Source organism: Oncorhynchus masou, chromosome 8, assembly GCF_036934945.1.
Source record: "Oncorhynchus masou masou isolate Uvic2021 chromosome 8, UVic_Omas_1.1, whole genome shotgun sequence".
Classification (NCBI taxonomy): domain Eukaryota; kingdom Metazoa; phylum Chordata; class Actinopteri; order Salmoniformes; family Salmonidae; genus Oncorhynchus; species Oncorhynchus masou.
The window spans coordinates 42,318,539-42,342,427 of record NC_088219.1 but is presented as its reverse complement, the minus strand read 5'-3'; the positions used below and the strand labels follow the sequence as shown (position 1 = coordinate 42,342,427).

Below are 23,889 nucleotides of genomic sequence, written 5' to 3'. Positions count from 1 at the left end.
CACTAGGCTACCCTGCCGCCCCAATGGGTCTGAACCAATTCCAGGTCACATTTCTTTGCTGCTCATATTACGTTCTGTTTACCTTACGAAAATACCTCGTATTTAATGACAGATGTCCTCTGTGTCAAACTGCATGTAACGTCCAAAGTTGTGCTTAGGGCTGGAGCGGTTATGAAAATGTGTCAACTTGTGGTCATGTCCCATGCAATTATTTCATATTATGATTTTAACATAATTGAACTTAGCTGAATAAATTAGAAAGGATATTTTTCCCATTACAGAGCGAGTGGCTATGTTGAGTGTAAACGTGATCATTTGAAACGGGTCCTATATGCTGGATTTATTTGACAACTTTAGAGTTGAATGATACAAACCTCAGAATGTCTTAGAAATCAAATCATACAGTATATGGGATGCACGATGTTACTATAAGCTATTGAGAAAGTAGCAAAAAAAGCTTGCGCTCTGTTCCTTGCTTCAGGTTGCACAACACATGTGGAATATGTTGTATCACATTGTCCAGAAAGGGAAAGAAACACATCTCTACTCCTATCTACAGTTAAATGCACCACGTCTTTCTGAATAAGATTGTCTGCTAAATGACTCAAATGTCAATGATTGCCGCCTTCACTGTAAATTGAGAGAATTGATTGTGTGAATGAATCTGAAATGATATTTTTTTTTTCTTGCTCGTGTAATGACAAGGCTTCTGGGTCACTCCAGTCAGTGACGCCCATTAGTTGCCTGTGATTAGCCACTGAGCAGGTTCTCCTGACGAACAAGGAAGGGATTGGATGCCAGGAAGGGGTTTGGAGGGATCCCCGTGGACATCCTCTGGCCAGTTCGTCTGCCTGTCCAAACGATCCTTCAAACCTTGGGGACAGAAAATGCCATGAACAAAAAGACAGTTAAAAATAGATCCAAGCTTTGAGCTGAACCAGAGGCTATTCTTCTGTCCTCTGTGAAACAGGATAATTCATCTATACACTGGGCATGTAGCGACCCACATTTTAAAACCTTAGCTATTTAGTTTAGAAGTTGAAGTCAGTCGGTTGAATCATGGCTGTGTGATGGTGTTGCCAGCCAGGTGCATTAAATAAAATAAAATCCCTAGATGCAGAGGGGGATGGAGTAGGATCGTGAAGCTTCAGTTATGAGGGAAAAAATGATTAGCCTCTATGAAATGGTTTTCAATGTAAAACTCCAGATCTAGATTACTGTCCCCATCCAGGCTAAAGATAGAGCAGGCATCCCACCGGAGCCCCGGGACTGGAGCAGAGTGAGAAGAGGTCACCCCGAAACCCTCGTCCCACTTTCTTCTCCTTGGTTTTATTTTAATCTGCGTTCATTACCCCGACTGGCCTGAAGCCGTTGCCTACCCCAGCCCCCTCCCCTACCACGTGCCAAGTTCTCCCTCAGTCTTGGATAATGTGGCAGGTCATGGAGAAGTGGATTATTGATTTGGCGTGTGCACCTTGGTGGCAGGAGCAAGCTTGGAGGCACACAGCCTAATTACCTTGCTTTCTGCCCTTTTTTTTCTTCAATCAAAATTGGAGCAGAGGCAGGAGCGGATCATCCTGGAGTGAGGCCTGCTCGTGGGGCACAGGGACTCCCTAGCATCAGCCTGGCGGATGGCAACGCAATATTTAAAAGGACACTGAATAATGTCGCACGTCTCGGCAAGCGAGGCGGAAACAGGCCAGTTCGTGTAGGAGGATGGAAGTGATGGGTCAACAGTAAATGTTGTAACATATTCCACATGTGTTGTCAAGAGTGAAACAAAATGCTATGCTATCTAGATTCATCGCCTTTTTTAATTTAGTTTTGTGAGGTAGATTGACAATGAATTTCTTGGAACAGGCCAAGGTTGTGGCGAGGTTATTTTAAATTAAATGGTCCTGTTGGGTACTTGTCCACCCACAGCCTGAGGGAATCCCATTAAAGCAGGTTAATACAATCTGTCTGTTTTAGTTATACCTTTTTGGTCATTCGTGTCATTGGCCACTGGAGATTTGTATAGAGCAGTCCTTTTTTTTTGCCTTATGGCTTTTACATCCTGCGGATTTCTGAGATATTCCTCAAACAAGAGGATGGCAATTTTGTCTAGACATAGAACCCCGGGGTGAGATTTTAGACACAGAACCCCGGGGTGAGATTTTAGACACAGAACCCCGGGGTGAGATTTTAGACACAGAACCCCGGGGTGAGATTTTAGACACAGAACCCCGGGGTGAGATTTTAGACACAGAACGACGGGGTTCTAAGTGTATATTACCCACATTTCAAAAGGACACATTGTAATTCGCAACATTCTCTTGGCTCTTATTTGACCAATCGGTTACGCAGTTTACACTGCGGCTGAACACAACTCAGTCGCTCACTACAGTGTGTGGCTCTGGGAAATGCTTTACGACATTCTGTCCCTCTTTGCTTAGCTGTTGATGTCTGAGTTTATAATTTATTCTCTAGCCCCTGTTGAGGGTTATGCAAGAGAAGAGCCGTTATCCATCAGCTTGACTGGGGACGGCGGAGGTGAAGATGACATGTTCAGAATACCCTTCGTATTTCTATGCGGTCCCCATACCCTACTTCAATAGAGGTGCCTTGGACCAATCAATGCCCACAACGACACCCGTTAACCTACAACACTCACCCTGCCACCTGGACTGACTAAACACATGCTTTGTTTGTAAATGATGTCTTGAGTGTTGGAGTATGCCCCTAGCTCTGTAAAAAGAAAACGGTGCCATCTGGTTTGCTTTAATATCAGGCATTTGAAATTATTTATGCTTTTACTTTTGATACTTAAGTACATTTTATCAATAAAATTGTACTTTTTGATAGTTAAGTATATTTAAAACCAAATGCTTTTAGACTTTTACTCAAGTATTTTACGAGGTGACTTTTACTTCAGTAATTTATTAACGTATCTACTTCTACTAAAGTACTTTTTCCGCCACTGCAATTGAGTGCAGGAAATGCAGAAATGATTAAAGTGCTGAAATTTATTTTGTTTGAATTGAACACTATAAACCAATCAGAGTGGAGAAGGACTCATTGAAATCTCTTAATGTATGTGTTGCCACCCTGGGATCACTCACTACTCGTAAAGCACCCTGGGATCACTCACTACTCGTAAAGCAAATGTCCAACTTTTTTTTTTTTTTATATATATCCTGATATATTTTGGCCGTATCACCCTGTCCAGAGTGCTATCGGGCTGGCTGTCTGTGACTGTCCCTCTGGGAGTAATCACACAGAGGGTTAAGTTCAGCAGATCGCTGGCTGGGTACACCAGTCCTCAGCCATATCCGAGGGCACACTGACTGATGTTAAGCTTACAATATGTTAAAAACACAATCCAGTTGAATGAACCAGCAATGTATTGTTTCATTACACTTGATTAGGGGCTCAATTTTAGATGTAATTGCCCTTTTTTCCCCCCTTTTGGTCCTATTGTTTTTCTTTTGTGTATATGAGAGATCCACAGATCAGCATTGTAAATACTGTGATATTTCTGTCTTACAATATTCAATGATTTGCTGTGGGATACACTCTCTTGGGTTTGATTCCTTTCTCAGCTTGAGGGTCACTGTTCTAGTGATCATTCCCATCGTTGAACCATCTCTAAATTCTGTGTGGGATCTTGTCATCAACCCACACTTAAAATTGACCTTATCTCTGAATAATATAGATTAATCTGGTGGCTTTTGTCTTACAGGAGCGAAATGCAGAGAATGCCATTGAAGCGCTCAAAGAGTACGAACCAGAGATGGGCAAGGTGTACCGGCAGGACAGGAAAAGTGTGCAGAGGATCAAGTCCAAGGACCTTGTACCAGGGGACATCGTGGAGGTGGCTGGTAAGTTGCTTCTAATACACTGAGCTCAAACCTCTCTGTAGGAACTGGCTATTAACTGATGATTTGGTTGTCAACCAACCCCACACATGACTTCCCCTGTACACTGTATTCAGACCCCTTGACTTTTTCCACATTTTATTACATTAGTCTTATTCCAAAATAGATTTTAAAATAATGTTTACTCAGCAATCTACACACAATACCCCCATAATGAAACATGTTTTTAGAATTTTCTAATTTATAAAAAAATAAAAACCCATCACATTTACATAAGTATTCAGACCTTTACTCAGTACTTTGCTGAAGCACCTTTGGCAGCGATTACATCCTCAAGTCTTGGGTATGATGCTACAAGCTTGGCACACTTGTATTTGAGGAGTTTCTCCCACTCTTGGCAGATCCTCTAAAGCTATTGTCAGGTTGGATGGGGAGCATCGCTGCACAGCTCTTTTCAGGTCTCCAGAGATGTTTGATCGAGTTAAAGTCCGGGCTCTGGCTAGTCCACTAAATGACATTCAGAGACTTGTCCCGAAGCCACTCCTTTGTTGTCTTGGCTGTGTGCTTAGGGTCGTTGTCCTGTCGGAAGGTGAACCGTCGCCCCAATCTGAGGTCCCGAGTGCTCTCATCAAGGATCTGGAGCAGGTTTACATCAAGGATCTCTGTTTTGAGCTGTTCATCTTTGCCTCTCTCCTGACTAGTCTCCCAGTCCCTGCCGCTAAATCATCCCCACAGCATAATGCTGCCGCCACCCTGCTTCACCGTAGGGGTTGTGCCAGGTTTACTCCAGACGTGACGCTCGGCATTCAGGCCAAAAGAGGTCAATCTTGGTTTCGTCAGGCCAGCTCTAGGAAGTGGTTTCAAACTTCCATTTTAAGAATGATGGACGCCACTGTGTTCTTGGGGACCTTCAAAACTGCAGAAATGTTTACCCTTCCCCAGATCTGTGCCTCGACACAATCCTGTCTCGGAGCTCTACAGACAATTCCTTCGACCTCATGCTTGGTTTTTGCTCTGACATGCACTGTCAACTGTGAGACCTTTTTATATAGACAGGTGCGCCTTCCCAAATGTCATACATCATCCATCCCTAATATATAAATGGATTGAGCATCTCTAATTATATATTAGTAGGCATAACGGAATGGGCCGATATTAGCTAAAAAATGCCAACATCGGTATCGCCCCGATGTCTAGTTTAACGCCGATGTGCAAGACCGATGTCAAAGCTGACTTGCATACATAATGTAGGTACATGACACAATGTACATTTTTGCACTACACATGCAACACAGCATTCCTAACCTAGCCCACAATGTCTGCTGTATGGCTCGAACAGTCATTTGACAGAGTGAGAATTTCAGTGCGACAACATAAAGATAATGGAATTCATTGACCTTGACGATCAACCGTTCTGTTGTGGATGATGTTGTCTTTCGCCGACTGGTCGAGCACCGGTACACACCACCAAGTGCGCTATTTTTCAGATGTTGCACAGCAATGACGTCAGTGCTGTTAGCTGAACGACATGCATACTGTGGAATGCTGTTTGGGTCTATGCGTGTCAAAACAGATACACAGTTCTATTATAGAATGTTGTGTGTTTGCAGACTTTTGTACAGCTTTGCCAGTGCTACTGATAGTAGTGGTGGCACTTGGCACATGCAAATTCAGAACACACATTTGCAATAGAACTGTGCAAACCAAGTGCCACCACTACTATCAGTAGCACTGGCAAGCAATACAACCAGCCTACCAGTAGAAACAGTGATTTAGGAATCCTTGTGAGTAAGTATAAGCTAGGTTGCCACTTGTTGTTCGCCTAGTGCAACATGTAAAAAGTCTGCAAACACCGGCCACAAACGATGCGTTTTCAATTCCGCTTTGGTAATAAAGCATTGTTTGTTTGACCAACTTCTGGGGTAGCTAGCTTTAGCTTAGTACCTAGCTAGCACCAATACAACCAGCCTGAAAACAATTACCAGTAGAAACAGTGATTTAGGAATCCTTGTGATCCACCTCTGGCCTAAGTATAAGCAGGTTGCCACTTGTTGTTCTGCCCCTAAAATTGGAACTTCAGTTAATGAAAATAAATAACTACCTTAACTAGCCAGCTAAATTAGCAATTTTAGATGACTTAAAATGATTTAGTTGCCCAAAGCTAACGTTGTAAAGTGGCAGCCAGCTGATGTCTGAATTCATCTGTAATGCTAGATGACGCTGTACTAAATGGACTGGATTAAATGTATTGTTTGTTTTGCCACAAGATATTGGAATTTGCCAAAAATGTCTTCAAAATAAAATATATATGCCTTTGAAAGTGATGCAAAGATTACAATTGGTGGAATCATTCTGATTTGTTTTATTATGTTCAATTTAAAATAATTTTGGAATGTGAAGCAATGACACTAATTTGAGATCAATTCCACACCCACAGAACACAACTTAGGAGTATTTTTACAAATATCAGTGTTGTAGCTGTTATCAAAACTTGGGTGAACTTTGAAATCAAATACCCAGTTTATTGAACTGTAGAGTTATAAATAAGAGGTCAGAGGTCACTTTGAATACAGTGTTTGACATGTCTACTAATGACAATATATGGATGAGTTTTTGTGACAGACTCCAGAACATCCAAAGTGATTTTGTGTTTCCTGGAATAGTGTTCAATGGTGTTGACAAATGTGGTTCAGTTCAGTTTCAGAATCCAACACATTCATGCTTTGCCTGTTCTTCTTTGATTTCATTGAATAGACTGATACCCCATGTCATTGAGCCACAATCCATAGGTAAGGCTGTACAGTGAAATAAGGATGCCCCCAATGCAATTCTAAAGTATAATACAGGATCACCACTTTGTCATATGATCAACAGATTTTTGTCAAATTAAAAATAAAATTCTAATATATTTTTGTAATATAACATTGCAACCTCTTTTAGCATTATCTATTAATTAATGGCACAATTCTACTGTTTCTATTCATTTGCATCACTATCAATGACATACTTTGTTATTTTGAAGGATAAATCGCCCCTGCGCCATCAGGGCTGTAACTCAACATGTGGGAAAGGTCTTGGTGTCTGAATATGTTCCCAATGCGCCACCTCTGCTTAGGTTTGATAAACTAGTCTCCGGTGATAACACACATTGTTTGGGGGGACGGGCGTGCAGGTTAGTCTGTTTTTAGATGTGTGAGAGTATTTTGTATTTCATATTTGTGTTTTTTTAGTGGGCATGCATGTTCTTTCATGTATGCAGATGGAGCTGTTTGATCTTAGTGCTCTGATGATAACCAGAGGGGGATCAAAGCTGTCTCTCCTGATCTCTGCTCCTCTCTCTCCTGTCACCACCGCTAAACCCCGAGATCAGACACCACCTGGCATTGGCTCTGCTAATTGATTTACAGATGCATTCACTGCAATTGATAAACCCAAACAGTCTTTTTGATCTTGGCTGGTAAAAGTTTCAATGTCTGATTTTCACTGTACTTAATGACTTCCAATGAGGGACATGACAAAGCTCTAAGCAGTTGACGCTCACGCTACTGCCAACAGATTACCAATGTAAACCTGGCCACTGTTTCTCTCTGGAGAGACAGGCGCTGGGTGAGGATGTTTGCATGAGAACACCCCCTACATTTGTCAAATCTACCTGTACCTCGCCAGGCTACGGTGGAACAGGTGCTTGAGATGATAGATTTAAGTAGGCTCTGCTAAAAAGGGAAGTTATTTGTTTGGGATGTAGATGACACTCCCCCAACTTGCACATCCACCCTGCTGAACACTGCTCATCTCCCTGACTAATCCAATACAATGGCTGCACCAGGTGATTGGCGTTGTTACATAAGACCATGAGAGCTGTAAACCAATTCAGGGTCATTCACATTAGTTGAGTCTCTGTGGGGGGGGTGGTTGTGCGATGGCTGTGATAAGAATAGGGTTACTTTGGGTTCTCTGCAAGCAAGGGGTCAGAGCAGAGTTTCTGAGACTGTTGAAAGGTGGAAGAGGGATGGGGTTGACAGTCCTGGAGCAGCGTGACCGGGAATGCTGTTCGCACTGGAGGTTAAACCGAGGCTTGACAACTGCCAAGTGAAAGCAACAGCAGACGACGTGGTGAAGGCAGTCTCTGGTTTCTGGCACGCGGCTCATGTTGAGGTCGTCCACCCCACTCGTATGCACCACCACTGTGTTTATAGCCCCCCCCCCCCCCAACGTGAGCAGAGGCGCGTGCCAGAAACCAGAGACTGCCTTCACCACGTCGTCTGCTGTTGCTTTCACTTCAACCGCCTGGCTGAGTGGCTTCAACCCCCCTGAGAGGGCGAGGGCGACCAGGCGTGATGTAGAGTGGAAGCCACTGCTTAGCAGTTGTCAAGCCTAGGTTTATCCTCCAGTGCGAACAGCATTCCCGGTCACTCTGCTCCAGGTTGCCTGATTCAGAGATTCCCTTCCTCGTTTCTCTTTTCACCCACAGTTGGCTGTCAAGAACAAGGATTCTGCGTGATATTTCCTGAAACATCACAACCGCAGCAGTTCTTTCGCCAGCTCTCCTTCCAGGACTTTTTTTTTTCTTGTCCAACTGATTTGGCTAGTTTAGGTTAGGGGCGTTTTGACAGTGGCTTTTTATAAACTGAGGCCACACAGGGTGAGGGAAATATTTAGTATATTCTGCACATGTATTTGTTGTTGAGCTACCCTCATCTCACACCTCCCAATCATCCTTCAATCTCGTCCTGGTGAGATGGATCTAGTTTAAAGCCTAGAGTTGGTAGAGCTATGGCCGGACTTATCAGAATGTTTTGGAGGGTTAAATCTAGAACATAAGTAGCTGCTTCTCTTGCCTAGTTCTATAAGGCCCATAGCAGAGACTCCTGCCCAGCAGCGTTCACATCTAAACCCCAACTACTGCACTGTAGAACTGATCCAAATTATTTTCTTTTTTTTTTGGATATATGTTTTGCATAGGGCAGTCCCTGACACACAACCGAAAGTTGTCTGTTCTTTCCCCCCCCCCCAATCAACTATATGCTTTCCTGATGCTGTAAGTGAACTGTTTGAAATAAGAAACAAATGACTTCGGCGCCAGAGATCAAGATAACCAGAAGAAAAACGTAACCTGGCCATCCTCCTCCCGTTCCTGCTGGCTTTTTCTAATTCTGCCTTTACTCTCCTGAAGATGTCGGTAATAGTCTACAGGAGGAGTCAGCAACCTTTCTCATGTGGGATGCTGATCTATCTTACCATTTCTACCCAACTGTGTGCCAGTGCTGGTTTTCATATGCACATTTTCGTGGAACATTACCGCTCTAAACTAAAGAAATACCTAACTTGACAAATTGTATTAAATAGTATTGTTTCTGCTCTGCAAAACAATGTGTCCACTCTGAAAATGAACTGGTAAAAGACTGGAATTATAAAATATTGAATGCATTAACAGAAATTACCCTAACTAAACAAACATTGTAGATTAGGAGTGAATGGTAAATGTACTACTGGTGATGTATGTAAAGGGGAATTAATTGATCGACCCGAATAATCAAGGCAAACAATTCACACCGATGTCGTGAAACAATGAATGTGCACAAATTGTCAGGAGAGCACATTCTGGAGAGAAGTGCTTTATTGCCATCCATGTGGCCTCCAACGGATTAGTTCACCGAGATGACCTTGAATCAGACGGTTGTCTTGTGTGCCATAAAAATAATATGCATATTTGCTACTGCTCGACAAAAAACGATGTGTTGTGTATTTTCGTTGTCTGAACCCAGTAAGACAAGCTGTTGCCATTGGCGTCAGCTAATGGGGATCCTAATAAATCAAATCATATGAAACCTCATTTGGAAATCCCTGTGTGTTCTTTCCGGCTGACGGCAGGATACACTGTTACCCTCTCAGCCGTGACTAATAAATGTCAAGAGCCTTGAATAGCGTCTTGTTCCTGTCCCATTTCAGTGGTGCAAAGAATTGTTTGGTAATGGGAGATTTACATTTTATCAAAGCCCTGTTTTAGTGGAAAGAATGAGCTGCCTTCTATTTCAGTCCCCCGCCCGTCCAGTGGAACGTTCATCTTTTTTGACAGATCGCTTTATCTGAGCTGTTATCCAGAAAATATGTTTTGATGTCATGCAGGCATGTTGAGTCACCATTCTGCATGTATTAGTGAGCCAGTGGTTTCGTGTGTGCATCTCTGTGTTGGGAGAATTGGACGTTACCTGTGAACGTCATTAGTTTTTACTCTATTTCACATTAAATAACTTGTTTTCTAAAGCCGTAATCCATTTACGGAAGGTATCCTCATCAGTATAATCAACTCAAAAACTTGTTTTTTAAAAAGTCTCTAGTTGTACTTAATGGTTTCTCCCTCCATTTGTTTGTCTCCACAGTTGGCGACAAAGTTCCTGCAGATATTCGACTGACCTCTATCAAATCCACAACCCTGAGGGTGGACCAGTCCATTCTGACAGGTGAGTCATACTTTTCAATCTTCGTCTTTGCCATTACAGCCAGAAAAGCATTGCAAGAATGAAATGTTGCAGGGATTCATAGTCTGAAGGTTATTTACCCAGTTTTTGTTGTGTAGAGCTTGTATGTAGTTGGGTTATATGGGCTGATGAGCTCGTATGTAGTTGGGTTATATGGGCTGATGAGCTTGTATGTAGTTGGGTTATATGGGCTGATGATGAGCTTGTATGTAGTTGGGTTATATGGGCTGATGAAGAGCTTGTATGTAGTTGGGTTATATGGGCTGATGAGCTTGTATGTAGTTGGGTTATATGGGCTGATGAACTTGTATGTAGTTGGGTTATATGGGCTGATGAAGAGCTTGTATGTAGGTGGGTTATATGGGCTGATGAAGAGCTTGTATGTAGTTGGGTTATATGGGCTGATGAAGAGCTTGTATGTAGTTGGGTTATATGGGCTGATGAAGAGCTTGTATGTAGTTGGGTTATATGGGCTGATGAAGAGCTTGTATGTAGTTGGGTTATATGGGCTGATGAAGAGCTTGTATGTAGTTGGGTTATATGGGCTGATGAGCTTGTATGTAGTTGGGTTATATGGGCTGATGAGCTTGTATGTAGTTGGGTTATATGGGCTGATGATGAGCTTGTATGTAGTTGGGTTATATGGGCTGATGAAGAGCTTGTATGTAGTTGGGTTATATGGGCTGATGAAGAGCTTGTATGTAGTTGGGTTATATGGGCTGATTAGCTTGTATGTAGTTGGGTTATATGGGCTGATTAGCTTGTATGTAGTTGGGTTATATGGGCTGATGAACTTGTATGTAGTTGGGTTATATGGGCTGATTAGCTTGTATGTAGTTGGGTTATATGGGCTGATGAACTTGTATGTAGTTGGGTTATATGGGCTGATTAGCTTGTATGTAGTTGGGTTATATGGGCTGATGAAGAGCTTGTATGTAGTTGGGTTATATGGGCTGATGAAGAGCTTGTATGTAGTTGGGTTATATGGGCTGATGAAGAGCTTGTATGTAGTTGGGTTATATGGGCTGATGAAGAGCTTGTATGTAGTTGGGTTATATGGGCTGATGAAGAGCTCGTATGTAGTTGGGTTATATGGGCTGATGAAGAGCTCGTATGTAGTTGGGTTATATGGGCTGATGAAGAGCTCGTATGTAGTTGGGTTATATGGGCTGATGAAGAGCTTGTATGTAGTTGGGTTATATGGGCTGATGAAGAGCTCGTATGTAGTTGGGTTATATGGGCTGACCCTGACGGTCAATGTGAGAACAAAATGCTGATTTCTCTCTCTGATCTCTCTGATTTCTCTCTCATTTATTTGAGTCAGCTGTGCTTAGTCAATGCAGTGTAGAGGAGGATGGACTGATGGAGGGAGGGAAAGACAGACTGAGGGTTAGACCAAGGGTTATGAGAAGGTAGTGTATTGTATCTGTTGGCGTTGATTATTTTCTGCAGATTTTGTGGAAAATCATTCACGTGAGATGGTAAGGACTAAGAGGTTGCAACCTTGCATGATGTTAAAGCACCGAGGACCACGCCCTCTCATGCCATGCCAATTGGCCACATGGTGGTGTTGTAACGAGCGATTGAAAATACTAACCTTTTAAAGCTCACGCGCCTCACCCTGTTTGAGCTAGAGTACTGAAATTCAGTATAAAGGTCCCTCTCCTCACAAGGACCCATAAGTTCTGCCATTTTTAAATTTAGTTTAAAATACTTAAAACGCTACTCTGGCACCTAATGACCAATCTGCACAAAACTTGGTACATGGCGTCTATGGACCAAGCACTCACAAATTACATGGCCACACGTTGCTGACGTGTAAATTCTAGCACACAGCCAATGTAGAATGTACTGAAGAGCTCAGTAACATTCAACGTGACACCGTCATAGGATGCCACCTTTCCAACAAGTCAGTTGGTCCAATTTCTGCCCTGCTGGAGCTGCCCCTGCTGGAGCTGCCCCTGCTGGAGCTGCCCCTGCTGGAGCTGCCCCTGCTGGAGCTGCCCCTGCTGGAGCTGCCCCTGCTGGAGCTGTTATTGTGAAGTGGAAAGTCTAGGTGCAGCAATAGAACTGTTCGTCGGGAGCTTCATGAAATGGTTTCCATGGCAGCGCAGTCGCACACAAGCCTAAGATCACCATGCGCATTGCTAAGCGTCGGCTGGAGTGGTGTAAAACTTGCTGTCATTGGACTCTGTAGCAGTGGAAACAAGTTCTCTGGAGTGATGAATCATGCTTCCCCATCTGGCAGTCTGACCATTGGCACAAAGCGAGGTCCATACAAAAATGGTTTCTCGGCCTGTGTGGAAGAACTTCACTTATCAGAGCCCTGACCACAACCCCATCAAACACATTTGGGATGAATTGGAATGCTGACTGTGAGTGAGCCAGGTCTAATCGTCCAACATCAGTGCCCGACTTCACTAATGCCCTTGTGGCTGAATGGAAGCAAGTCCCTGCAGCAATGTTCCTACATCTAGTGGAAAGCCTTCCCAGAAGAGTGGAGGCTGTTATAGCAGCAATGTTCCAACATCTAGTGGAAAGCCTTCCCAGAAGAGTGGAGGCTGTTATAGCAGCAATGTTCCAACATCTAGTGGAAAGCCTTCCCAGAAGAGTGGAGGCTGTTATAGCAGCAATGTTCCAACATCTAGTGGAAAGCCTTCCCAGAAGAGTGGAGGCTGTTATAGCATCAAAGGGGGGACAAACTCTATGTTAATGCCCATGACGAGCAGGTGTCCACACTCCTTTGGTGGAGTTTGTGGTATTTCAGCTGCCCCCCCCCCCATTCATGGCTATAATCTGTGAAAAGCAGTGCAACGCTTGCTGAGCTGATTACCCACTAGGCCTTGCTTTCCCCTGCAGTGCAGATTGAGGCGTGTGAAAGTCTTTTGCCTGCAGCGTTTTGTAATTGGCAGCCATGCTCAGTCAACACACCCGTCAACCTGTTACCTCATTGCTCTGAGTAAGGGCTGCGTTTGATCCCCCTCGTCTCTTTGTCCTTCTGCAGGGGAGTCTGTCTCTGTGATCAAGCACACTGACCCGGTGCCTGATCCCCGGGCTGTCAACCAGGACAAGAAGAACATGCTCTTCTGTGTGAGTATTTTAGAAAACCTTGAAATACCTCTCTTCCCCTTTCAGCTTCTCTTGCCTCTTCATTACATGATCCTCTTTCTCTTTTAGCAAACCCAAGAATTATAATCTCCTCTCCTTTACATGTTCCTCTCTGGGATTCTGATGGTTGGCCTCTTATCCTTAACCCCTTGTCTGTTTTCTTCCCCGGTTGTTTTCTGCTCCTCCCTCACTTGTTCATGTCCCAATGTGTATTTGAGGTAATTACATCCCTCAGCAGTGTACAGCTGTAGTTTCACCACCTCTCCTTTGTCCTCCACAGGGCACCAACATAGCAGCGGGTAAGGCGGTGGGCGTGGTGGTGGCCACGGGCGTCAACACTGAGATCGGGAAGATCCGGGACGAGATGGCGGCCACGGAGCAGGAGCGCACGCCGCTGCAACAGAAGCTGGATGAGTTCGGGGAGCAGCTGTCCAAGGTCATCTCCCTGATCTGCATCGCCGTGTGGCTCATCAACATTGGCCACTTCAACGACCCCGTCCACGGAGGCTCCTGGATCCGCGGTGCCGTCTACTACTTCAAGATCGCTGTGGCCCTGGCCGTGGCCGCCATCCCAGAGGGTAAGAGAGTGGGAAGAGGGGAAGCCGTCTATAGTATACAGAAAGCAATACATTGGGCTCCAGCGTTTTGTTAGTATGTCTAACTCCCCTCTTATTTCTCTCTTTACCAGGGCTGCCCGCTGTCATCACCACCTGCCTGGCTCTGGGAACCCGACGCATGGCCAAGAAGAACGCCATCGTCCGCAGCCTGCCCTCGGTGGAGACCCTGGGCTGCACCTCGGTCATCTGCTCGGACAAGACCGGCACCCTCACCACCAACCAGATGTCTGTCTGCAGGGTGAGTCCCTATCCGCAGAGCACTGTGGAGGAGATGGATGGTGTGGGGAGTAGGGGCGGGGGTAGGGAGTAGTCTGACTCTCAGGGTCATATTCCGATGATTAAAACTAACATTACCTTAGTAGTGAAATATATCAATCATTCTAGCTGTATGTGTGCTACTGCCTAGTCACTATATGAAACAAATCTCCTGCTCAATGTGAAAGCCGTGATTAAAAACACCACCTCACACCTGGCCTCCTAGGACAAGCTTTCTGCACTAGCAGGTAGGGGTCCAGCTGAGGTGAACAGAGCCTACAGCAGCCTCTTCCACACTAAATTCTTCTTTACTCATCTTTTACTTTATGTAGCTGTAAACCTGCGTAAGGAGAAGGCCATGTTCTTGCCAACCATGAACAACCATTCAGTGAAAACATTGACACTGATTTGGCATCATCCCTGGAAATAAATCAGTCTTGACAGCATCTGGGTGTTGTCGAGGTTGAAGGGCAACACTTTATAATAAAGGATTCATTTATTTGCAAGCATGGTTTAAATGAGATTGGAAAGAGGAGGCTATGAAATTCCGCTGTTCCCGTATTCATTGAATTCTACCCTATTAGATTGATTAAATCCATCTGCCGAATTCTGTACCTTCCTGCCCCCACCTTGTGTGACTCATCGCCAGTCTGAGGGCAGTGAAAAGACCGTAATGCATTATCACCCCTCCCTCGGTCCCCTAGCCTGTTTCCCCAATGGTCTCCGCTGCTGCTGTTCTCTTCCACTACATCACTCCTGCCCTCTCTTCTAACGTTTAAATCCCTATTTCTTATGTTCTTCATCCCGCTACCTCCACTCCTCTCTCCCCCTCTCTCTCATGCAGTATTATGATATTTATGCAGTAGTGTTGCATAACTGACCTTGTCCATCTCCCCTCTAGCATGGTAGCGTGATGCAGTTCTTGTAATTCGGGGGGGGGGTTTGAAGCAACATCTTGTCTACGTTGTCTTAATTGTTTTCCAGTGAAAAGATTCCTAGCATAATGTATTTTTGAACTATTCCTCTTCCAATACTGCAATTTGGCTGCTGTGTGAGAAGGGTAGCTCTAAAATTAGCTGGCTGGAGTAGGGGAATTTATTCTGTGATTTTGGTAAAGCATTCCTGGTGTCACAAGTCTTTGAAGTTTGTACTGTGCCTCAGGAGAGAGGGGGAAAGAACTCCAGTTCATCCTTTTATTTGGATATTTCTCCCCGTCTCTCATCCCGCCTCGATTCTCTGCAGAGCAGACGCCTGGGAGATTAGTCTCACTCTGTGTGTGTGTGCGCATCTCTCTGTTGCATGCCAGCTGTGGAGGAGGCAGGCTTGCCCTCTTACTCACGCTCTGTTTTGTCTCACGCACATGCCTCCCTCTCTCTGTCTCCCTTTGTTTTGTTTTTTCTCACTACTCTTTCTCTCCTCTCACCCTGTCTGCTTTTTCTCCTCTCACCCTGTCTGCTTTTTCTCCTCTCACCCTGTCTGCTTTTTCTCCTCTCACCCTGTCTGCTTTTTCTCCTCTCACCCTGTCTGCTTTTTCTCCTCTCACCCTGTCTGCTTTTTCTCCTCTCCCCTGTCTGCTTTTTCTCCTCTCACCCTGTCTGCTTTTTCTCCTCTCACCCTGTCTGCTTTTTCTCCTCTCACCCTGTCTGCTTTTTCTCCTCTCACCCTTGTCTGCTTTTTCTCCTCTCACCCTTGTCTGCTTTTTCTCCTCTCACCCTTGTCTGCTTTTTCTCCTCTCACCCTTGTCTGCTTTCTCTCCTCTCACCCTGTCTGCTTTCTCTCCTCTCACCCTGTCTGCTTTCTCTCCTCTCACCCTGTCTGCTTTCTCTCCTCTCACCCTGTCTGCTTTCTCTCCTCTCACCCTGTCTGCTTGTTGGTTTGTCTGTTTTTGTTCCTTATGGAGAACTAATGTCCTGCTCAGCCGTCACATTGTGTGGGCTACCATTCATTTACATAGCGACGACATCCACGCTTTCATCCCAGTACGGATGTAAATTGGTTACCCTTGTCTACCCTGCAGTGAAAACACCTTCAAGAGACTTACAGCCGCCAGTGTAAAGTGTGCTTAAGCCTTAGTGGTTTTATATCCAGGCGCAGTAGAATTAATTTCATTCTTTTGCCTTAGGCTAGTATGGTTTGTCAGTGCTCTACTTGTATTGCAGGTGCCTGCTGCACCCTACTGGGTAGGCTGCTACTACTCCATGTAGATCAACCCACTCTTCAGTGTCCGGGTGATTCAAGGGATCTAGAGAACTACAGAACTGTTGCTGTGTGACTTGTACCCTGACAGATTCTCTCCCTGTGTTCTAGATGTTCATTATTGACCAGGCAGAGGGCAATAGCTGCTCCCTGAAGGAGTTCACTATCACTGGCTCCACATACGCCCCTGAGGGACAAGTGTGAGTAATTAGTGTACACACACTCAGTCAATGAAACATGTTGTGTAGTCTCGTGGTCAATACACCAATACAACCTACCTCAGCTCACTGTTCCCCCTTTTTCATGGCTGTTGTATTTTATTCCAGGTACCATGATGGTAAACCTGTCAAGTCCTCCCAGTATGATGGATTAGTGGAGATGGCCTCTATCTGTGCCCTGTGTAACGACTCCTCCCTGGATTACAATGAGGTTTGTGTCCTTTATAAACTTCACTGTTTGGTTCCTGCTGGTTGAAAAGTCCCGGTCACACACATCAATGATGGATTTACTGGTTTGAATATCAGTAGTCTTCACTATTGTTTTGTGGCTATACAAGTAAACTGTTTTTTTTTTAGTAGTTCATCGCTACGATCTTGCTAATAAGTGTGTGCTTTCTCCTCAGACCAAAGGTGTGTATGAGAAGGTGGGCGAGGCCACAGAGACTGCCCTCACCTGTCTGGTGGAGAAGATGAACGTGTTTGACACCGACGTCAAGGGCCTGTCCAAGATCGAGAGAGCCAACGCCTGCAACTCTGTAAGCTACTGTTTGCTACTCTCTCAATCCCAACATGCTCCTCATGTGAAGTATTATACAACTGAGTGTTGGTCCCAACTGTTACCATATTCCTTTTATTGTGCCCTGCTTTTGACCTAAGCCCTGTGGGCTCTGCTCGTCAAAAGTAGGGCACTATATAGGGAATAGGGTGCCTTCAAGGATGATGACTGTGGTTCTACCCCCCCACCCCCCCACACACACACACACTAAAGTTAAGGATGTGTTGGTGTTTCCTCTCTGTGTGGTACAGGTGATCAAGCAGCTGATGAAGAAGGAGTTCACCCTGGAGTTCTCCAGAGACAGGAAGTCCATGTCTGTGTACTGCACCCCCAACAAGGCCCGCTCCTCCATCGGCAAGATGTTCGTCAAGGTAACGATGAGCCACCCACCGTATAGCTTGGATAGTAGACCACGTGGACACCTGAGAAATTCCCTATATGGTGCACAACCTTTTGAATAGGGCACTATATAGGGTGCCATTTGGGATACCACTTTATAATAACTATGATATATTATAGGATATATATTACTGTTTCTGTACCAGATTACTTTAGTATTGTCTATTTAAACAATAAGGTCCAAGGGATGTGTGGTATGTGACCAATATACCACGGCTAAGAGTGCCTGGACATAGCCCTTAGCCGTGGTATATTGGTCATATACCACAAAACCCCAATGTTCCTTATTGCTGTAAACTATTTTTGCATCATACCTGTGGTATATTGTTTGATATACAATACACATGGTTGAAATGCTATTTCAGCCAATCAGCATCCATGACCGAAACTACCTGGTTTATAATGAAGCAATAAGGCTCGAGCGGGGGAGTGGTATATGGCCAATATATCACGGCTCAGGGCTGTTCTTGGGCACGACGCCTCGATACTGCCCTTAGCCGTGATATATTGGCAATATACCACAAACACCCGAGGTGCCTTATGAACTGGTTACAAACGGAATTAGAGCAGTAAAAATAAATGTTTTCTCATACCCGTGGCACACAGTCTGATATACTACAGCTTTCAGCCAGTCGGCATTCAGGTCTGGAACTACCCGGGTTATAGTTTAATCTGCAGTAAATGAGCTGAGGCTGTTTTATTTCCTCTGGTTTGACTTCCTCTCGCTCTCTCTTTCCAGGGAGCCCCAGAGGGAGTGATTGACAGGTGCACTCACATCCGCGTGGGGGGGGAAAAGGTACCGTTGACCCCGGGCATCAAGGACAAGGTGTTGTCAGTGATCAGGGAGTACGGGACAGGGCGTGACACCCTGCGCTGCCTGGCCCTGGCCACAAAGGACAACCCCGTTGCCAAAGAGGACATGGTGCTGGAAGACTCCAACCGCTTCATAGAATACGAGGTGAGAATGGAGGGAGAGAGGGGGGTCTTGAAGGAAGTGGGTGACAGGAATAGCAGGGCATTTATTCAGAGAAGTGATTTTAAGACTAGCCTAGTCCGTAGGCCTATATGTTTTAATAAGATTTGATTAAAATGAATCCTCTTTACAAAGGGTGTAGAGGCTAACTGGGCTACATAAGCAGTGAGTGATTTTCAAGTTTGGGGAAGGTCATTTTCACCATTAAACTGCACCTTTATAATAACCTTTTATATGTATCATTTGCTGACACTTTTGATAATGGAACATTTTGTTCGTAACCTCCTACCATGTGTGCAGAGCTCATGCCCTTTGAAGTAACTTTTTTTTTTTTCAAATCATCGTTAGTTTTTAGAATTGTTTTTAGCAGGTAAGTTGACTGGACACGTTCTCATTTGCAGCAACGACCTGGGGAATAGTTACAGGGGAGAGGAGGGGGGATGAATGAGCCAAATGTAAACAGGGGATTATTAGGTGACAGTAATGGTTTGAGGGCCAGATTGGGGAATTTGGCCAGGACACCAGGGTTAACACAAGTGCCATGGGATCTTTAATGACCACAGAGTCAGGATACCCATTTAATGTCCCATCCGAAAGACAGCAGGGCAGGGCCATGTCCCCAATCACTACTCTGGGGTATTGGGATATTTTTTAAACCAGAGGAGAGTGCCCCCTACTGTCCATCCAACACCACTTCCAGCAGCATCTGGTCTCCCATCCAGGATCAACCCTGCTTAGCTCCAGAGGCAAGCCAGCAGTGGTATGCAGGGTGGTACGCTGCTGGCCTATTAAAGTCATGCAGCCTTACAATGTATTAAAAATATAATCATGTAGCCCAATGTTTGGAGAACTAGAGTTACATGAATGACTCTCTAAATGGGGCGGCAGTGTAGCCTAGTGGTTAGAGCGTTGGACTAGTAACCCGGAAGGTTGAGAGTTCAAACCCCTGAGCTGACAAGGTACAAAATCTGTTGTTCTGCCCCTGAACAGGCAGTTAACCCACTGTTCCTAGGCCGTCATTGAAAATAAGAATTTGTTCTTAACTGACTTGCCTGGTAAAATAAAGGTAAAAAATAAATAAAAATAAGCATATAGATACCTATTTCTTTGTTAAACACTCAACACAGAATAGGTGCATGTGCAACACTCCCTCAAATCGTTTGGAGAATATATCCTTTCTATTTTATTCAGCTTTGTTTAATTGTATTCTTTATACTATAAAATGCCACAGAATCCTAAGCAAATCTTGTCTACTAAATTAACTAGTGTAAGTGTATATTTCAGAAATGTATATTTTTGGCGTGAGTGAGCCAAAGCCAGGACTCTAGTCTGGTCTGACTGTCCCGCTGTGTCTCTCCCCAGACAGACCTGACGTTCGTGGGCTGCGTGGGCATGCTGGACCCCCCCAGGGCTGAGGTGGCCGCCTCCATCAAGCTGTGCCGCCTGGCCGGCATCCGCGTCATCATGATCACCGGTGACAACAAAGGCACGGCCGTGGCCATCTGTCGCCGCATCGGCATCTTCAGCGACCACGACGACGTCTCGTCCATGGCCTTCACCGGCCGCGAGTTTGACGACCTGTCGCCGGCGGCCCAGCGAGACGCCGTGGTGAACGCCCGCTGCTTCGCCCGCGTGGAGCCGTCCCACAAGTCCAAGATCGTGGAGTTCCTGCAGTCCATGGATGAGATCACAGCCATGGTGAGACATTGTCCACCTTCCTCATCTGTTTGTACTGAATCTCCACACGTTGTGGTTCGGACTTGATGATTGATCAGCCCTCGGCATGTAATGTAAACTCACCTCAATCCACTGTGTGGTTAGTCTGAATGGTTGATTAGCTGGTTAACCTGTCCTTTCTCCATGGCCAGACTGGTGATGGAGTGAACGATGCCCCTGCCTTGAAGAAGGCAGAGATTGGCATCGCCATGGGTTCAGGCACGGCTGTAGCGAAGTCGGCCTCTGAGATGGTCCTGGCCGATGACAACTTCTCCACCATTGTGGCGGCTGTGGAGGAGGGCAGAGCCATCTACAACAACATGAAGCAGTTCATCCGCTATCTCATCTCTTCCAATGTGGGAGAGGTCGTTTGGTGAGGATCCCGACTTGGTCCCACATGGCTCCCCATTTCCATTTGAAGGGCACTACTTTAGACCCAATAGGGAGGTGGTCTGTGGTAGTGCACTAATATAGGGAATAAGGTGTAATTTGGGACGCAACCAGCATCTCCTCTCTTCAGAGGGGTTATCTGAAAAACGATCCTCAGTGCTACGGTAACAAGCCTCCATGTAAATATATATGTAATTATATTTTTTCCATCATTCCTACAGCATCTTCCTGACTGCTGCTCTAGGCTTCCCTGAGGCTCTGATCCCTGTCCAGCTGCTGTGGGTCAATCTGGTGACGGACGGTCTCCCTGCCACAGCCCTGGGCTTCAACCCCCCCGACCTGGACATCATGAACAAGGTCCCCCGCAATGCCCGCGAGCCCCTCATCTCTGGATGGCTCTTCTTCAGATACCTCGCCATCGGATGTGAGTGGGCCTCTATAGAACAACACAGAAATATCCCGTCGTTGATTTTATTTAGTTGTATGTGTTTAGGCTGTTGTGTGTGTTCAGATAGCCATGTGACTCCTGTGTTCTACCTCTTCAGGCTATGTGGGTGCGGCAACAGTTGGGGCTGCTTCCTGGTGGTTCGTTGCTGCTGCGGACGGACCCAGGATCACATTTTACCAACTGGTAAGATGCCAATACAACACACACACACACTCTCACACACACACAGTTACTCTTAGCTTAGCTGCTTTTCTCCTCTGCCCACAGAGCCATTTCCTGCAGTGTGGTCCTGAGAACCCAGAGTTTGAGGGTTTGGAGTGTGAGCTGTTTGAGTCCCCCTACCCTATGACCATGGCCCTGTCTGTGCTTGTCACCATCGAGATGTGCAACGCCCTCAACAGGTCAGACTATGCCACTGCATGTTCCACATTCGCTGTCTTATTTCACTATTGCTTTAGGCTTGTCACTAGTGGTGTAATGTTGTGAGATTCATCTGGTGTACATGTTGAAATGATGGTGCTCAGCCTGTGACTTAACCCAGCTCTTTCTCTCCCTCAGTGTGTCGGAGAACCAGTCTCTGCTGCGTATGCCCCCCTGGGAGAACATGTGGCTGCTGGGAGCCATCTGCCTCTCCATGTCCCTGCATTTTCTCATCCTCTATGTGGAGCCCCTGCCGGTGAGGTTACCTGCACCAGTAATGGGCCCGAGGCGACCAGAAGTGCTTTCTAGAACAAGATATTATAATGATGGTGTAATAGGTGGGGTGGGTGGAGAAACTGCGAAAGCAGGAGAGGTTATCCTGCTCGCTCATGTAATCCTCTCTTCTACAGATCATCTTCCAGATCACCCCTCTGAACCTGACCCAGTGGCTGATGGTGCTGAAGCTCTCCCTGCCCGTCCTCCTGCTGGACGAGGTCCTAAAGTTAGCAGCCAGGAACTACATGGAGAACTACCCTGGTAAAGAGCTGGAGAAGCCAAGCAGCAAATGCTGCTCCCCGTTTGCATGCATGGAGGGCATCTCCTGGCCCTTTGTGGCCCTCACCCTCCCGCTGCTGCTGTGGATCTACAGCACCGACACTAACATGGCAGACATGTTCTGGTCCTGACTGACTTGAGCACAACCCTCTTCCTCCTGTGTGTGCGTAGCTAGAGTGAGTGTGTTTGTGTAGACTTAGTGTGCGCCTGCCGAGCACGCACGAGGACACAAACCAAACAAATAATATAAAAATGTAACCATTAAAGTCCTGTTGAGTGTCAGTTGACCATTATGCCCGTAGCTGCGGACTTTTTGCTGGTTCGAACGGAAGAAAGAGAACTTGTCAGTTTTTATTGTTCATATTGCCTTTTTAAATGTGTATTTTTTTAATGATTTGGGACTGTAATTTCGTCTCATTTCACTACAGTAGAAATAATACATTCCTATTTTCCCTTTCCATGAGTATACAAATTAGATATTTAAAAGCAGTCCATTGACCTGTACAGAGATTTAACACTATTGTATGCAACTGTTTTTGTTCATCACTTTGTGTAAACGATGGACAAGTCCCAGTTGGCAGGAGATGGGTGTGAGGAGTGAGTGTATGCATTGCTGAAAAATGAAAGCTGCATGTTCTTTGACCTAGCATGAAATGTATGTTTTTTTTTTCACTTACGATTTAGTCACGTCGCCCCACATCAATGTAAAATGACCATGGATTTGTTTATTTTTAAACTGAACTCTTTGATTTTTGAAAAGCCAGTATTTCTGCACTAGGCAGAGCACAGCTACCTCAATATGATCAATTTAGCTCATTTCTAGATGTTTTTACATACTTGGCTTTAGTCTCTATTCAACATTTAGTCAAAATAGTTATGAAGCCTGAGGTGCGCCCCTATTTCCTTGTGTAGAAAACCAACTTGACAAAAACCGATTGGCCTTCCCTCTAACTTGTTTCAAAGGATGTAAATGTTACCGTCTCTGTGGGACATGGGTTGGTTCAAAGGAGAGCAAAGGCTACGAAACATATGATTTAAATGCAGGTTTTCCAATTGACTACTCAAACCATGAACTTCCAACAATTTTTTTTTTCTTATTTCTACTTAAAACAAATACATTCATGAACCCTTTGAATCGATGTGTTTTGTCTTTCTTTACCAGGACTAAGCTAATGGTGTCCAGATCATTTCTATACAGTGTGGTTTTTGGATAGGCACATACTTAGAACATAGATAATGTACAAAGTCTGAATGCTCCGTGCTTATTGGTCGCGACGTGGTTGTCAGGGTGTGTTTATACAGAACTCTGTTCTAGAGTATTTTTCTCCCCTCTGGGGGGGCTTACAAGTCTGACCGGTGCTGTATACTTTTAGAATAGGAGTCCCAAGGAGTCCATACAATCACATTATCGGCTTATTAAATGGGTCTGATTTTCAGCTGTCCAATATAGAAACTTCCCTCTGTGTGAAGCATGTCTTTTGGGAGAGGCCTTGGTTTGATTGTGTGTGTGTTTTAACTACTTTCTCCTTCAATACCTTCCACTGGCTTCCCTTTCACTCGTGAGTATTACATTCTTCCTCCACATTTCTTAACACACCAATCGCTTATACCAAGAATTGATAACAGAGAACTGACTTAGCTCTGAAACTTTTGATTAACTGCAGGCGTCCGCATATATTCAGCATTAAATGATTGACTTTGA

General features: G+C 45.0%; 1 protein-coding gene across 1 annotated transcript in view; it reads left to right on the top strand.

The window, feature by feature from the left end:
• LOC135544685 (sarcoplasmic/endoplasmic reticulum calcium ATPase 2) overlaps positions 1-23,322 on the top strand; it is a 35,647-nt gene extending 12,325 nt beyond the window's left edge. The window contains exons 5-21 of the mRNA XM_064972488.1: positions 3,722-3,860; positions 10,238-10,318; positions 13,341-13,426; positions 13,725-14,022; positions 14,133-14,299; positions 16,624-16,712; positions 16,839-16,941; positions 17,135-17,266; positions 17,538-17,657; positions 18,425-18,643; positions 20,021-20,356; positions 20,527-20,747; positions 20,986-21,188; positions 21,310-21,395; positions 21,480-21,613; positions 21,771-21,888; positions 22,043-23,322. Coding sequence (XP_064828560.1) covers positions 3,722-3,860; positions 10,238-10,318; positions 13,341-13,426; positions 13,725-14,022; positions 14,133-14,299; positions 16,624-16,712; positions 16,839-16,941; positions 17,135-17,266; positions 17,538-17,657; positions 18,425-18,643; positions 20,021-20,356; positions 20,527-20,747; positions 20,986-21,188; positions 21,310-21,395; positions 21,480-21,613; positions 21,771-21,888; positions 22,043-22,318 — 2,808 coding nt within the window. The 3' untranslated portion in view covers positions 22,319-23,322. The remainder of the gene's footprint in view (positions 1-3,721; positions 3,861-10,237; positions 10,319-13,340; positions 13,427-13,724; positions 14,023-14,132; positions 14,300-16,623; positions 16,713-16,838; positions 16,942-17,134; positions 17,267-17,537; positions 17,658-18,424; positions 18,644-20,020; positions 20,357-20,526; positions 20,748-20,985; positions 21,189-21,309; positions 21,396-21,479; positions 21,614-21,770; positions 21,889-22,042) is intronic.
• Positions 23,323-23,889: the final 567 nt, after the last annotated feature.